The 15,498-nt window shown below is 33.2% G+C and overlaps 1 protein-coding gene, 1 long non-coding RNA gene and 1 pseudogene across 2 annotated transcripts; 2 read left to right on the top strand and 1 right to left on the bottom strand.

The window, feature by feature from the left end:
• Positions 1–595: 595 nt before the first annotated feature.
• On the top strand, positions 596–1,367 carry LOC126704379 (probable alpha-mannosidase At5g13980). The gene is made up of 2 exons (XM_050403360.1): positions 596–898; positions 1,221–1,367. Exons 1-2 carry the CDS (start codon positions 683–685, stop codon positions 1,365–1,367), a joined length of 363 nt encoding a protein of 120 aa, XP_050259317.1. The 5' UTR covers positions 596–682.
• A 223-nt stretch (positions 1,368–1,590) lies between these two features.
• LOC126701523 (uncharacterized) lies at positions 1,591–3,229 on the top strand. The gene is made up of 5 exons (XR_007647386.1): positions 1,591–1,776; positions 2,193–2,367; positions 2,530–2,654; positions 2,765–2,848; positions 2,934–3,229. It is a non-coding gene; the product is annotated as an uncharacterized LOC126701523 (long non-coding RNA).
• Positions 3,230–3,289: 60 nt separating this feature from the next.
• Positions 3,290–12,981, bottom strand: LOC126701519 (disease resistance protein RUN1-like; annotated as a pseudogene).
• Between the last annotated feature and the right edge of the window lie 2,517 nt (positions 12,982–15,498).

The following is a 15,498-nucleotide window of genomic DNA, read 5'->3' as shown; positions in this document are numbered from 1 at the left end:
AAAGTAGAATTAGGCTTGGACCTATACTAATGGGCTAAAATATCTCTAACACCCCCTCTCAAACTCAAGATGGAAGTTTGATGAAATCTTGAGATTTGATAAGGTTGAGAAGATCCCTCAAATGAAGTTTGGCTCTGTGACGGTAGTTTGAGGAAGGCAATGGTCTTGCAGTGTTGATGCGACTTCAAAAGGTGGCTTGACTATACCGGAGAGTTTTGACGGTAGTAGTAGGAAGCTAAAGAAGATGAATGTAGCGAAGAAATACCGAGGAAGACAAAGATTGCTCTTAATACATCGTAAAGATTGTTCTTGGACCTATTACATTGGGCTAATACATGTCTAATATATATTTCTAACAAAGGCAAACTTGTTCTTATTGTCATATATAACTTTCTTCAAATCCCAGCGGCCAGTTCTCTTTAACTTCACCAACAGAGACTCATTGTTAGGTACCGAAATTATTATTCTATTCATAAACAAACAAGAAGTAATCGACAAATCAATATTAGTATCATACAATTCTCGAAAAATAATAATAAAAATTATTCGTATCATACGTGGTCCTACATTGATATTCCCTCTTCACCTACATCATTATCCATATCTTCTTCTCTATGTATCCAAAGTCTCGATGAGCTAGCTTTGAACTTCATATCACTCCTTCAAATGCAATAACATATTCATGGCGTTTCGAACGTGGTTATTGGTTTTCTTCCTAGGAGTTGAACTGAGCGCTTTTGTTTTACAATGTGTGGACTCCAAGTATATCAAGTACAATACGACGTCGACTATTGTTCCGGGGAAGCTCAATGTTCACTTAGTACCTCACTCCCACGATGATGTCGGATGGTTGAAGACCATTGATCAATATTACGTTGGCTCCAACAATACCATTCAAGTACCTTCCTTATTTCTCTTCTTCCATTGCTCTGCTTCTTTTAATGCTAAAACCACAGTTTTTTTTTTATTTTTTTATTTTTATACTTTTATGTTATGTTTGGAAATTGATACTTTAATGTCAAGAGCTTTCTAGCTCAATGGCAATCAAGTTCGAATCTCCTTCCGCTACTTGTTATAACAATTGATAAAAAAAAATTGATTCTTTTTAAATATATGTAGTAATAACATTCCTCTGTTCCACTCTTAATGTTACAATTTATGCACTAATTATTATTATTTTTTTCATTCCTGGTTTACATGATCAATGTTGATTTGTGCAGGGAGCGTGTGTTCAAGATGTTCTAGATTCTATAGTTCCGGCTTTGTTGGCTGACAAGAATCGCAAGTTCATCTTTGCTGAACAGGCAATCAATGCATTACTTAGTTTAATGCTTCTTTTAATTGGTTTCTCATACAACAAAAATTGAAGAAAGAAAAAAAAAAGGATATATGGTAATTAAAATTTTCTTCTTAATAGAATTTTTTTGTTCTATGGGACCCCAGGAAAACAAAAACCTGCACGTGAAGCTGCCTAATGTAGCCACTTGGCTTAAATGGTCTGAGTTTTTCACGTGTTGGGAAATCAGACCAGTATATTATATATGATTATATGACTTAAGGAATCAAAAGTTGATTTCTTTCTCTCTTTTATTTTTTAATGTTTTTCAACTCAAGTTCATTTTATTTTATTTTATATTTTCCTTGATTGTGAAATTTATGAGACTGCTTCTTTGTGCGAATATTACAGGCATTTTTCCAACGATGGTGGAGTGAACGGAGCGAGGAGATCCAAAGTATAGTCAAGAAGCTTGTCAGCTCTGGTCAGCTGGAGTTAATGTAATGTGATAAATTAGAATTACCCCTTGTATGCTATATTAGGAAATGGTGAATTTAATTAATATTCTAACACTTCCCTCATGGGATTTTAACTTTTTACTTATACCAGAGGTAGGGTGGACACAAGATTAAACTCATGAACATATGTTTTGATACCACGATAAATTAACGGTTGTTCTAAAAAGAATGAATATAATTGTTAAACCAATATTCTGTACTAATGAATTTATACAATTTTATCTTCTAGAATCAAAGTCTGTTATATAGGGAAATAGGAAAAAAGAAATAGAATTACAGCTGTGTATCCTAGAGATTTTGGAGATTCTTTTTTGTTTTGTGACTACAAAATTTACTTTAGTGTGTGTGTGTTTTTTTTTTCTCACATGGATAGTCAATCCTTCTTTTTTGTGTTGCAGAAATGGAGGTATATCAATGCATGACGAGGCTACTGTACATTACATTGACATGATTGACCAAACAACTCTTGGGCACCAATTTATCAAAGAAGAATTCAATGTAACTCCAAGAATTGGTTGGCAAATTTATCCATTTGGACATTCTGCAGTGCAGGCTTACTTGTTAGGGGTAGAAGTATGGCTTCTCTTGTACTTGCTATACGTGAATGTTTTTAACTGATTTGATAGGTTATAATTTGAACCTTAGACTAGAAGTTGATTGAAAAACAAAAGTCCCTCACTCTCCCACATTCATTTGCAACCAACTTATTGTGGGGAGGCCTTTTTGTTGATACAGCTTGGCTTTGACTCTCTTTTCTTTGCGCGTATTGACTATCAAGACAGAGCTAAAAGGGAAAAATGAGAAAAGTCCTGAGGTTATCTGGCGGGGCTCTAAGAGTCTTGGTTCATCTGCACGCACAAGTGAGTCTTGTCTGTTTTTGTTTTTTTTTTTTTTTGCTTCAAAGTTCAAACTATGTTCTGGAGCTGAATAGAAAGGGACCTTAACTCATTGCGTTTTCAACTTTCTGTAGATTTTTACTGGTGCATTTTCGGAGCCTCCCAGTAATTTCTACTTTGAAGTGAATGATGATTCCCATGATTCACCTATTGTTCAAGTGAGTCCTTAGTCAGGAGTTGCTGACAGGCTGTAGATCATTGTTTCTGTGCTAACTGTATTTATTTTGTGCATTTGACTTGCAGGATGACATCAATTTGTTTGACTATAATGTCCCTCAGCGCATCACCGAGTTTGTTGCTGCAGCAGTATTACAAGTAAGATGGATGGTGCTATATTGTGCCTTGTGCTTTTGGGGGCTGTTTTTACTATACTTGTATTTAATACAAACCTCTTCTACATATTGTCTTTTTATGATATAAAAGAAGTTGCATAACGATGCCATCGGTTTCTAGACATTCTCTAACTTTTTATTATTATTTGCAATAGATACTCATATATGCAACCTAAGTTAACATATCAAATTTAAGGTGTTGGTGTGAGTGTGTTGAAATTTGAATTTGAAGGAAGATCACATTTTGTGAGATTTTGAATTATTTTCCTTTGTGCAAGAAAGAGTTCAAAGCTGTTGTGACTTATAGAAAATACTTCTTTTGAGTTTTTCAGGCTAATATTACTCGCACAAATCATATCATGTGTACCATGGGAACAGATTTCAAGTACCAAAATGCACATGCATGGTTCCGGCAAATGGACAAGTTTCTTCATTATGTCAATCAAGTTAGTCCTCTTCAGGTCTGAGCTTTAACATCCTCATTTGATGTAAAGGCATAAGGAATCATTTTTCCGTCAAGAACCCCATCATATAATAGGCTGACCCCTATCTTCTTAACAATGAATCCAGCCCCAAAATCTATGATAATGTCTACTTTATCACCGCCCTCCAAATTTAACTCACCTTTAGAAACATTGCCCAGCCACAAGTGATCTTCGGGGGAGATTACAACATTAGCTGTTATTTGCCTAGAGGTCTGACTAATATTCTTGGTATGATTGACAACTGAAATGCTAAGAAGATTTTGACATTCTATATTGTCATTGCTTGCACATGGTGAATAAATAGTGCATACCACAAACCCTGCCACATTAAGACCAATAATAGGCACTTCAAAACACACTGAGGACCTTTCATTCTTATACATGAAGCAATCAGGAATATCATCACCAGGGAGGAATATGCTAAACATGTTACCAACTCCACTCATAATGCATTCCTGTTCCATGAAGAGCATGACTTATAAAAAACTATACTTTAAAAAAGAAAAAGAAAAAGAAAGATATTCATTCATAAAAGTGAAGGGGGATTTTTTTTTTGGGGGGGGGGGGGGTATTGAGAGAGAGAGGAAACCTGTAGGATGCTTTGCTTGAAAGAACTTATCATATTGTTGCACCCTTCCATGTGAAGGATTCCAAAGTACTTCAACATTTTATCCAAACCTGGAATCTCAACTAATTTGTAGCAATTAGTAAGGAACAAAGTTTCCATGCTTGAAATCTTCGATACATTTGGCATTCTTTCCAAAGCTGTGCAGTTTCTTGCATGCAGACTATTCAAACTTGTAGGTAAATCTGGTATTGAATGAAGTTCTCTACAATAATCCAAATTGAGCCTACGAAGCTTTGAAAGACCACTGAGGCTTGATGGTAGGGCATGGAACCTATTGCTTTGTAGATCTAAAGATTGAAGAGCACATAAACTCCCAAGACCTTTCGGAATTGTGTCATCTGATAGATTGCAGTCACTGAGACATAATTCTTTTAGCGAGGACAAGCCTTGTACTGAATCCAGCAATATATTAACAGACTTGGGAATTTTACTTGGTGATATCCAAGACCTAAAGTATGAAGACGATTTAGGTTGTGATCTTTTGCACCCACTTAGATAGAAATATTTGAGGTTCTTCAGTCGGTTTATGGTAGATGGAACTGTTCTTATGGCAGTGTTGTCTATCCGAAGAGTAGTCAAGCATTCCATCTCCCCTAAGTCGTCAGCCAAATTGTCAATTTTAGAACAACCAGAAAGAATGAGAGTTTCAAGAGATTTCAACTTATAGAAACTCATTGACAGACTTCTAAGGTTTTTGCAACCTTTCAAATTTACCAAAACAAGATAATGAAGATCTCCAATAGATTGGTGAAGCTCAAACAAACTGGTACAATCTTTGAGTATTAATTTTTCAAGATTGGGGAGTCTTGAAAAGTCAGGGGTTCGGGTTAGACGGTGTGAATGACTGAGATTTAGGACTTCTAACTTTTTGAGCAACTGGTAAAGAGAGAAAATAAGTAAAGCACAATATTAGCACATAGAAGATCAACAATATGGCTTGATGGTTAAGGTTAAATTATACCTTGGGATCTTTCCAAACTTCTCTGAGATTGCTATATCGCAAGTCAATTGCAACTATCTCTCTTGGATAAAAGTTGTTTGGGATAAACTTTAGAGGGAATCCATGCCAACGGAGCCACCGTAACTCTTTGGAAAGATATTCATAATTCCCAATGAGTTGTGTGTAATCAAGTTGGAGTAATCTCAGCCTCTTCATCTTTATAAATGTTTTTGTATTGAAATTCACTTCACTTCTTTTTGTATTGAAATTCACCTCACTTCTTGACAATTTTAAAGCGAGTCCTTCAACTTGTTTCATTCCCTGATTAAAACAAGAACTGTGTAAGAAAGTTGGTTATGTGGAAGTTGAGAGATTTAGAAAAAGAAAAAAAGATATACAAACTTAGCAAAACATGCATGTACCACGAAACCTCGTACTATAGCAAGAAAAATGTCCCATTTTTCTAATCCCTTCATCAACATTTGCACCAAACCAATGTATTCTTATTGGCATCTATCAGACACTTTCTTAATAGAATAATGTAAACCATGCCAATTAGCTCAAAAACAATAGAACGATGTTAGAAAAGTAAACAAGTTTCTATTGATTAGAAATGAAAGGACTCTTGTGGCATATCATTGGTATGAGGTCATGCATTTGTTTCCCTTGTTAACACATGTACATAAACAAAATTCTATTTTACTATTAATCTTTTCCCTAGAGGAAGTTCTTACCTCATGCTTTGTCAGTATGCCAATTACCTCCTCTTGTAGCCATAACCTACTACGTTCACCAGGTTCCTTGGGGCAATTTTCACGAACAATTTCTCTTCCCATGTCTCAAAGCAAATCATGCATCATAAGCTTGTTTCTCTCATCAACTGTAAGAAGACACCGTCGAATGAGGACACTGATTCCAATTTTGGCAAAAAAACCACAGCCATCCAATATTTGTACAACATAGTTTTTGTCCATTCCGATAAAGAAACAGGATATATCAAGGAATGTATCCTTCTCTGTATCATCGCTTAGTGCATCAAAGCTTATTCTAAGTTTTTTTTGAACTTGATCATTGGGAATCCTTTTTAATTTCTCCAATGCAGAGTTCCATTCTTCCCTACTTCTATCGAACAAAAAAGAACCCAAAACTTCAAGAGCCAGTGGCAATCCTCCTGAATAAGCAACTACACTTTTTGATATGTCTATATAATCTTCAGCTGGATATATGTTTCTGAAGGCATGCCAACTTAAGAGCTCAAGAGATTCATTGTCACTCATTTGTTTAGCTGTATACACTCCATCCACTTTAAGATTCTTTAGCAATTGCTCATCTCTAGTTGTTATAATAATTCTACTTCCCAAACCAAACCAATCACAACTTCCAGCTATGGCATTCAGTTGCTCCAACTGGTCTACATCATCGACTATAACAAGTACCCTTTTATAATGAAGTCTTTCTTGTATCATAATGATTCCGCTATCAACACTACTAACCTCTATCTTGCTTGTCCTCAAGGTTTTAGAAAGAAGTTGCTTTTGTAGATGAACCAGACCATGTTGCTTGGAAGTTTCCCTAACATTTTGAAGAAAGCTTCTACCTTCAAAATGATGATAAAATTGGTTATAAATGGCTTTAGCAATGGTTGTTTTTCCCGTTCCGCCCATTCCCAAAATTCCTACCATGCGAACATCATTATCTCCAACACATAATAGTGAATTCATGTCTTTCATGCGAGCCTCTACTCCAACTGGGTAGAGTACTACAAATAAGTAGTTGTTGTCCAGTCGTGATGAAATTTCTTGAATGATAGACCGAATAATCTTGGCTTCATGCCTGGAAATTATTTTGAGCAATTAGGAATAATAGTGAGTAATTAGGATTAATAGTGATAATTAATTAATCCCCAACCTAGCACAAGTGCCTATTCTTAACGTTGTTGAGTTGCAGATTTTCTTCTAAAAAACAAAAAGAGTCATGGATTTTCTTTATCATAGCTTATTCTTCTCTGGTAATACTTGAAGGTGCACTGACTATGTGGTTGCTAAACCGTACGTGAGTTGCAGAATATCTATCAAAATCTTTAATGATTTGTTTCCTCAAAGAAAAATTAAAAATAAAAATCTTTAGTGATTTACTGACAATTCCTAAGTTTGGAACTTGTAGGCATTGGTTTTTCGTATCTCCTTAGAAGTTTAGAGAGAGTCAGAGAGAGATATTTAACATTGTAAGAACTTCAAGCCTTATTATTGTCTTGTCATACAATAGGGATTGGAATTTGAATTACAAAAAATTCTATTCACTAAACAAATTTTGGATAGTTTAATCTTATCATAATCTTTACAATTTGATAATCTTTATTGAATAACCAATACTTAAATAAGAATAAGTTCATGACCATGCTAAAGAAAATCTCCAACTCAACAACATTAGGAATAGGCACTTATGCAAGGTCAGGGATAAATTAATTAAGAAAGAGAAAGAGAGTATCAAAGGAAATAATATAAGGTTTGTGGCTGTACATTAATCATAATATATATTTTATCAAATTAATTAGGTTAGAGTAATAAGTTTTAATGATGATTTGTGTTTTTCTATCCATTAGATCTTTGGGGGCATTGCCCCTGACCCTTCAATATTTAATTGATTTTACAAAATATCTATAAACAAATTAAAAGAAAAATGAAGATAAATAGGACAAAAGAGTAATTAACCTTAGTACTTATAAATTATAATAACTAGTCGCATACCCGCACATTGTGCGTGATAATTTTTTTTGGATGATCTCATTAAATATTTTATTAATACTATAATTTTAGTTATTAACTATTGGTTTTTCATTAGTTTTTAAGTTAATATAAACCTTAAATATTCCTTTTTCTTTTAACCTGTATGCACACACACACACACACACACACACATACACATATAGAATCTTTACACATATCTTTAAGAAAACTCTATATATTTCATTTCTTTGGATGCGTAAAATTATAGACCATTACTCCATAATGATAGTGGCTAATTAATTTTATATATTTTTTTTAGTGATCACATTTGCAACGCTTCTTACCATTATCGTATATTTACTAACTGATGATTTGCATAACAAAGATATTAAATCAGAGTTAGCATTGTTCATTAGATTTTCAAAAGTAATAGTGTATAAAAATTATATATATATATATATATATATATTATAAATAAGGTTAAATGAAAGGTCAAAAAAGAAATTTTAAAATTTTCTAACTTTATTTCTTATGTAATTTCTACTACTACAAAAGAACTTTTTTTTTTTTTTTTTTGTTTTGTTTTGATTAATATGGTTCCCATAGTTAAAGTTTGATTAGTTTTAAATTTAAATTTAGCACCATGATTTTATTTAATTATTGATTTAATTTTTTAAGTGAATTTAACGGTTTATTTTACTAAACTGTAAAGTTTTTAATGTTCTCCACACGATAATCTCTATTTTATTTTTTACTTATCCTTACAACCTCTTTGTTTTTCAATCAACGATTACTAATTGACGCTTGATTTTTTTTTTCTTTATCAACTCTTTATTACTTTGTATTGTTTTTTTTTTTTTTTTTACCATCTCTCTCGCTCTCTCTCTCTCTCTCTCCCCATTGGCAACCTATCGTTATCCAAAATTTGATGATGATTCTGTGACATTAAGGGTCCGTTTGGATACTACTTATTTTGCTGAAAATTGAAAACACTGTAGCAAAATAATTTTTAAATGTGTGAATAATGTCGTGGGACCCATTTTTAATGAAAAAATTGCTGAAAAGTGAAGTTTGTGGGTCCCGTGAACAGTGCACGAGTGCACTGTACACGGGAGAAAGGTCAACATATGCGGCTAAAAAAGAAAGAAAGAGGAAAATGCTGAAAGTTGCAAACGCAGACGCGCAAATGCGCTATCCAAACCAGGCTTAAATATGCATTATTAGTTTTTTATTTTTTAATTTAGTGTTTCTAACTTGATTTGTTTTGTATTTCATTTTTCCTTTGATGTATTGGGTGTGAGAATGAGTGTTTCCCTAGCATTACTTCATTTAAGAAGAACAATTTTATTTATTTAATTTAGGCAAAATATTATATTTAAAATTTAAAAGGAGAGGAAATATAAATAATTTAATGATATATATGAGAGATGTGGCTGAATTTGAATGTTGAATAAAATTATATGAGAAAAAAAAGTAAAAATAAAATATATAATAGTAAACACTAACTTATCCAAATCATTCTATGTAATATAATAATAGTATATTCTTATATACTATCTTTAATTCTTTATAATGCAATATGATAACATTTAACAATCAAATTGATAAAAAAAAAAAAAAAAAAAAAAAACCTTAAAACACAAAACTAAATTTCATCAACCAAAATAGAATTCTAAAGACCGCAACACTTTATCAAGCTAAAATAGAGATGCAAGAAAAATAAAAATAAAATCCACTAAAAAATTGAGGGAGAAAGAGTGGGAAATAACCCATTTTTTGTGAGATAAAATTATGTAAAGAATAGAAGAGTGAATGATAAATTTATACTAAGAGAATGTTAATAAAAGGAAACAAAATAAAGAAAGATAAAAGGAAAGAGGAAGAGTGATATCAAGAGGTAAAATGTTTAGAGAGATGAAAAGGTAAAAGGAATGAGAAAGGTTGAAGAAAATGTAAATGTTAAAAAAATGAGTACAATTTAATGAGCACAATTTTCTTTTATTTGAATTCAAGTAAAATATTACATTTTTTTTATTTTTTAAAACAAAAAGAGAGAAAATATCAATAATTTAATGATAAGGAGGATGTGTTTGAATTTGAATATTGAATAAAATAAGATAAGAAGAAAAAAAATAAGAAAAATTAAAAGATATAACAATAAACACTAAATTATCCAAATTATGCTATGTAATGAAATACTATTATATTTTTATCTACTATCTTTAATTTTTTATAACGCAATTGGATAAAATTTAACGATCAAAATGAAAAAATAATAATAATAATACCTTAAAACGCAAAACTAAATCATATCAACTTAAATTAGAGTTTTAAAAAATACAAAAAATTATCAAACTAAAGTGGAGATGCAATAAAAATAAAAATCCACCAAAACATTGAGAGAGAGAGAGAGAACCTTTTTTATGAGAGATAACTATGTAAAGAATGGAAGAAAGAATGACAAATTTATAGTAAGAGGGAGTGAATAAGAAGAGACAAATAAAAGAAGATGAAGGGGGAAATGAATAGTTATATTAAAATAGAGAGTAGTGGGAAGATAAAATTGTAAGGGAATAAGAAAGATTGAAGAAAGTATAAATATTAAAAAAAAAGTAAATGTAAAAAAAAATTATAAAAAAATTAGAAATAAAAAGGGAATATATATATATATATATATGTTAAAACCAACAATGATGAAAATGTAAAGTTAATAATTTATATATATATATATATATATATATTTTTTTTTTTGTTGTAAAAAAAAGAATAATAATTATGTGACAAATGATGTAGCAATGAAGTGACGTAACAGAAGTTCAGTAACAATAAATACTACGTTTCAACTTTGAATAATATAGAGATATAGATTATTATTATGTTTACCATCACCTATTTAAATTAACTTTTGTTTTGTATGTTCATGAGAACACGCATTTTGATGAATCGTTACTAAATTAGGGAGTTCCTCTCAAAAAAAGAAAAGAAAAAAAAGGTAGGGAGTTGGGTTAATAATATTAGACATTTACCCGTCTGCAGTGTTTTCCAGAGAGAACCCGGACAAATTAGCAGCTTCAGTGAGAGCTGCCCTCCACCTATTTACCTTGTTTTTATCCAAGTAGCGCTTTTCATGTTCCATAAACGCTTGTTCAAAAGTACCACTCTGCCTGCGCACATTGTTGGGATAAACATCATAGAATACAGGCAGAACCAACTGATTCGACGTTGCACGGCACTCCAAGATCTCCACGAGCTCATTCAAACACCACCTGGAAGACGCGTAGTTTTTGGAAAAGACGATGACGGATATTCTGGACCCTCGTATTGCTTGTAAAAGCTCGGAAGAAAGTTTTCCTCCTTTTCGGATCTCTTCGTCGTCTCTGAAGGTGTGGATTCCAGCCTCTGTCAAAGCGTAGTAGAGGTGATCGGTGAAGTTCTTGCGAGTGTCGTCGCCTCTGAAACTCAGGAAGACATCGTACTCATAGTCGTCGGGGGGTTGGTCGGAAGAAGAAGATGAAAATGAGAATGAAGAGAAAGGTTTGGAGATCTTCATAGGTGAAATATAAAGAATGATATTCCGAATAAGCTCAGCTTTATGCCTGGAAAATATTTTGAGCAGTTAGGAATAATAGTAAGTAATCTATATATATATATATATATAAAACCGAAGCCTTTGCTAGCACCACAATTTTCCACGTCAGCACAATATTTAAAAAATAATAAATAAATAAAAATTATAACTCCTCAAAACCCTAGCAACCTTACCCCTCTCTCAAGTTAAGAAATATAAAATCACGGTTTCTGCAAACTCTCTCTTTCTCCAAACGTAGGAAGCCCTAAAGCATTCAAGATCTACAAAACCCTAGCAACCTTACCCCTCTCTCAAGTTAAGAAATATAAAGCCACGGTTTCTGCAAACTCTCTCTCTCCAGACAAATTCTTTTAAATTATCTATAATATTTTGTTTTCTGAAAATTTTATCTCTTTGATTTTAGTATATTGTGTTTCTTAAACTATAGAGAGATTTTCTTTGGTTTCTGCAAACTCTCTCTCTCTCCAGATGTAGGAAGCTCTAAACGTACGGTATAGCATTCAAGATCTACAACTCACGGTATAGATTTTAGCTTATAAAGTTCAGCTTTTGTAAGGTTAGTTTGTTTATATATTTAGTCCTTATGATTAGGTTTAGGTTTAGGTTTTAAGAGATTTATATATTACTACTATGTGGCTGAATTTTCCGTGACATCAGTTTTATGTTTTTTTTTTTTTTTTTAATTTGTTTTATGTAAGGTTAGTTTGTTTACATCAGTTCTTTATCTCAAAGATAAGACTTTTATTTCTACCGCAAGAACTATTTAGGTATGTATCCCTTGCAAGCATACATGAACTTAAATTGTCTTTTAATATATGCATGCTTTATTATTTTCTAATAGTTTTCCCGTGCATCGCACGGGTTAGCGACTAGTTAGGATTAATAGTGATAATTAATTTATCCCCAACCTAGCACAAGTGCCTATTCCTATATATTTTCTCAAATTAATTGGGTTAATAATATTAGACATTTACCCGTCTGCAGTGCTTTCCAGATTCAACCCGGAAATATTAGCAATTTCAGTGAGAGCTCTCCTCCACCAGAATACCCTTTCTTCATTCAACCAGTGACGGTCTTCATGTTCCACAAACGCTTGTTCAAGAATACCACTCTGGTTGCGCACATCGGAGGGACTAACATCATAGAATATAGGGACAACCGTCTGATTTGACCTTCTACGGCACTCCAAGATCTTCACGAGCTCATCCAAACAAATCAATGAAGACGCGTAGTTTTTGGACAAGACGATGAGGGATATTCTGGACCCTTCTATTGCTTTTAAAAACTCGGAAGAACGATATTCCCCTTTTCGGATCTCTTCGTCTCTGAAGGTGTGGATTCCAGCGTCTTTCAAAGCGCGGTACAGGTGATCGGTGAAGTTCTTGCCAGTGTCTTTGCCTCTGAAACTCAGGAAGACATCGTACTCATAGTCGTCGGGGGTTTGGTAGGAAGAAGAAGAAGAAGAAGAAGAAGAAGAGAAGGGTTTGGAAAGAGTTGTAGTGGCAGCCATGGCGATTTGGCAATTGGGGAAGGAAGAAGATTCGCTAAAACCTAGCAGTAGGAGAAGCACAGATCCAAGGAGACTTTTTATTATGGGGGTTGCCAGTCAAGTCAACTACCAAGAATTTAAAATTTAAACCCACTTTTACTCCGTCCAATAAAAAAATTTAGCCACGTTAAAATATTCTTCACCCATGAAACTTTGTTCTCTCATTTGATGGGTTCTCTAGTTATATGTTAATCTTATACTATATGATAAAGAAAATGAATAATTGCAGATAAGTCACCTGTGGTTTGGCCGGTTTTAATTAAGCCTACTCGTAGTTTAAAAAGTGTCGCTTAATCCATCTGAGGAGGTGTCCTACGTTAGACATTCGTAATCCGCCTCACCATTTTCCGTAAGAAAAATAAAGGTAAAAATGTCTTTTCAATAATATTTTATGTCTCTCTTATCCATCTACTCTTTTGAATCCAAAGCTTCAAGAAAAAAAAAGAAAAAAAAAACCATTTATACAAAAAATCTCAAGATCAAAATTTCACAAATTCATCCATTAATATGAATAATCCCCTAGCACAAGTTAGTTTTGACTTTTTGTACTTCTGGGTTTCCATTTTTGAATTCAAATGTATGTAAAAAGGGCAAAGATAAAGAAACTTCTACAAATGATGCTGCTGAAACTGTGAAAAACTTTTGCAAATGTATGAATAATTTTCAATTACTTATTCTTTTTGCTTAATAAATTTATGAAAATATGTTCTATAAGTTGAGATGCATGAGTTTTAGAATGTAAAGCATGCTCTTATAAATATTCTTCATGTAATTGGCACTTCTAATTGTAAAGATTTATTTGTTTTCATTTCATTTATTTGTTGCAAATGGATGCTGCTGCTATTGAAGGATGAGCTTGCAAGGAGGGTTGAGCTTTTTCCAGGATATATCTTTTAAACACTGGCTTGAAGGAGATAGTAGAAGTACCTCACCAAAGGTATTTTCAACCTGTATAATTTCCAAATTATAGGAAAAAGTTAAATTTCCTCAATTCCTGCAGAGTTTAAGATACATTCAGTCCCCTTCTATTTGACTCAAGTTTGTGTGTAGTGCTCCAGTTATGATGTAGGAAGAGGCTCCTCAAGTTCTGCCTAGTTTGAGCTAAATAATTGAAGGATGCTTCTCAGGTTAGAAAGGTCTGAATGTCTTTTACGTAAAGGGAAGGGAAACCAAAAAAGAAAAAAGAAAAAAAAGGAGAAAACAATTTGTTTCCTATCCCCTCTTTAATGTGGAAAGTGAAGCTTGCATGGCGTCATTCAAATAACAAGTATTTTGAAGGGAAACAGTGTTGTTAATGTAGTGAATGTAGTCTGCTAATCCCTTTTGATGTCCCTGTTAAGTGTTAATCAAGCATCCATCATGAAACTCCCTCTACTTCATCGTCTAGACACTAAACTTTATTGTTCAGTTATGCATTAAAAGTGTAAAACTGTTGTTCTTTGTTTATTCAGATTAGCATCTAGTATATATCGAGAACCCTTTCTGCTTGACTATTTTGCTCCACCAGGAAAGAAAATGATGCATGAGAACCCTTTTAGTAGCAAGTGATGACATGAGATAGCATTGTGCAAGATTTGGGAACTTCTTTTTTTTCAAGCCTACAGTTTTTGAGTGGGGTAAACTTCTACAATGACAAGTCTGATTGACCTGAGACAGGTGCAAGCAATGTGCATTAGGAATGTTGTAGATAAAGACAGGATGGGAGAAAAAACTCTAGTAGAAAGTTGTGCAAATGTATAGATTTCTGGAAAATTTAAGTTTACAACGTATAAGTGGTATAATTTTATATCATTTACTTGTTATTAATTCTATAATTTTGTATATTGTTGTATTTTATAACATATCATTCTTCTTGGAGGTAGTGGATGATGTAATAATCTAATGGTTCCTAGGGGCCTTTTGGTTCATGAAATTTGGAGAATATTCCTAAGAATTTCATGTGATTATCTTAGATTACCGTCTTCAGTTAAAATTTTTAGTGTGAATAATTTTTGGGCATTTGATGCATGTGAGCACCACATTAGCACATAACATGAGAAACTAATCACCCCCATCAGAACAGGTGGTTTCCTTATTCCCAAACCTGTTGGAATCTACTGAAAAACATAAAAATTCCATTGTAGCTCACACCAGTCAGCTTCTTCTTCAAGTTTCTGAGCAGACAAAGCAGTGCAGCATTACTGTTGGTGTGATGTGTTGCTATTGCGTGTGCTGCCACTATTTTCTCAGTTTCTCATTCTTTGCATCTGATACCCTCTCTCTCTCTCTCTCTCTCAATGTTAGTTATGGCTTTTGTTCTGATATTATGTCATTATTTATCTGTTATTTGCTTCGATTTCCAGGCTTGCTCAACAAGGACTGAAGTTCACCATCACCGTGTACTGCTTCTGCTAGGTGGAAATGGTACAGCTTCTTAGATCCATCATTGAAAGATGCTGATGACATTGCTCTCTTTGCCTAATACCATGATCTTCATAAGTTCATGAATTTCATTATGGCACTTCGGACTGATTTTGAGCCAACACGGGCCTTATGCTGCCTTTTCTGTTCTCTCAAGTA

Source organism: Quercus robur, chromosome 10 (assembly GCF_932294415.1).
Source record: "Quercus robur chromosome 10, dhQueRobu3.1, whole genome shotgun sequence".
Classification (NCBI taxonomy): domain Eukaryota; kingdom Viridiplantae; phylum Streptophyta; class Magnoliopsida; order Fagales; family Fagaceae; genus Quercus; species Quercus robur.
This window is presented reverse-complemented; position numbering and strand designations above follow the sequence as displayed.

What these genes read in the sequence shown, in the direction of transcription:
- LOC126704379 (XM_050403360.1), top strand. Translation starts at nt 683, where the DNA reads ATGGCGTTTCGAACGTGGTTATTGGTTTTCTTCCTAGGAGTTGAACTG. An exon ending in GCTCCAACAATACCATTCAA is followed by an intron (nt 899 to 1,220) that starts GTACCTTCCTTA and finishes TGATTTGTGCAG; the next exon opens with GGAGCGTGTGTTCAAGATGT.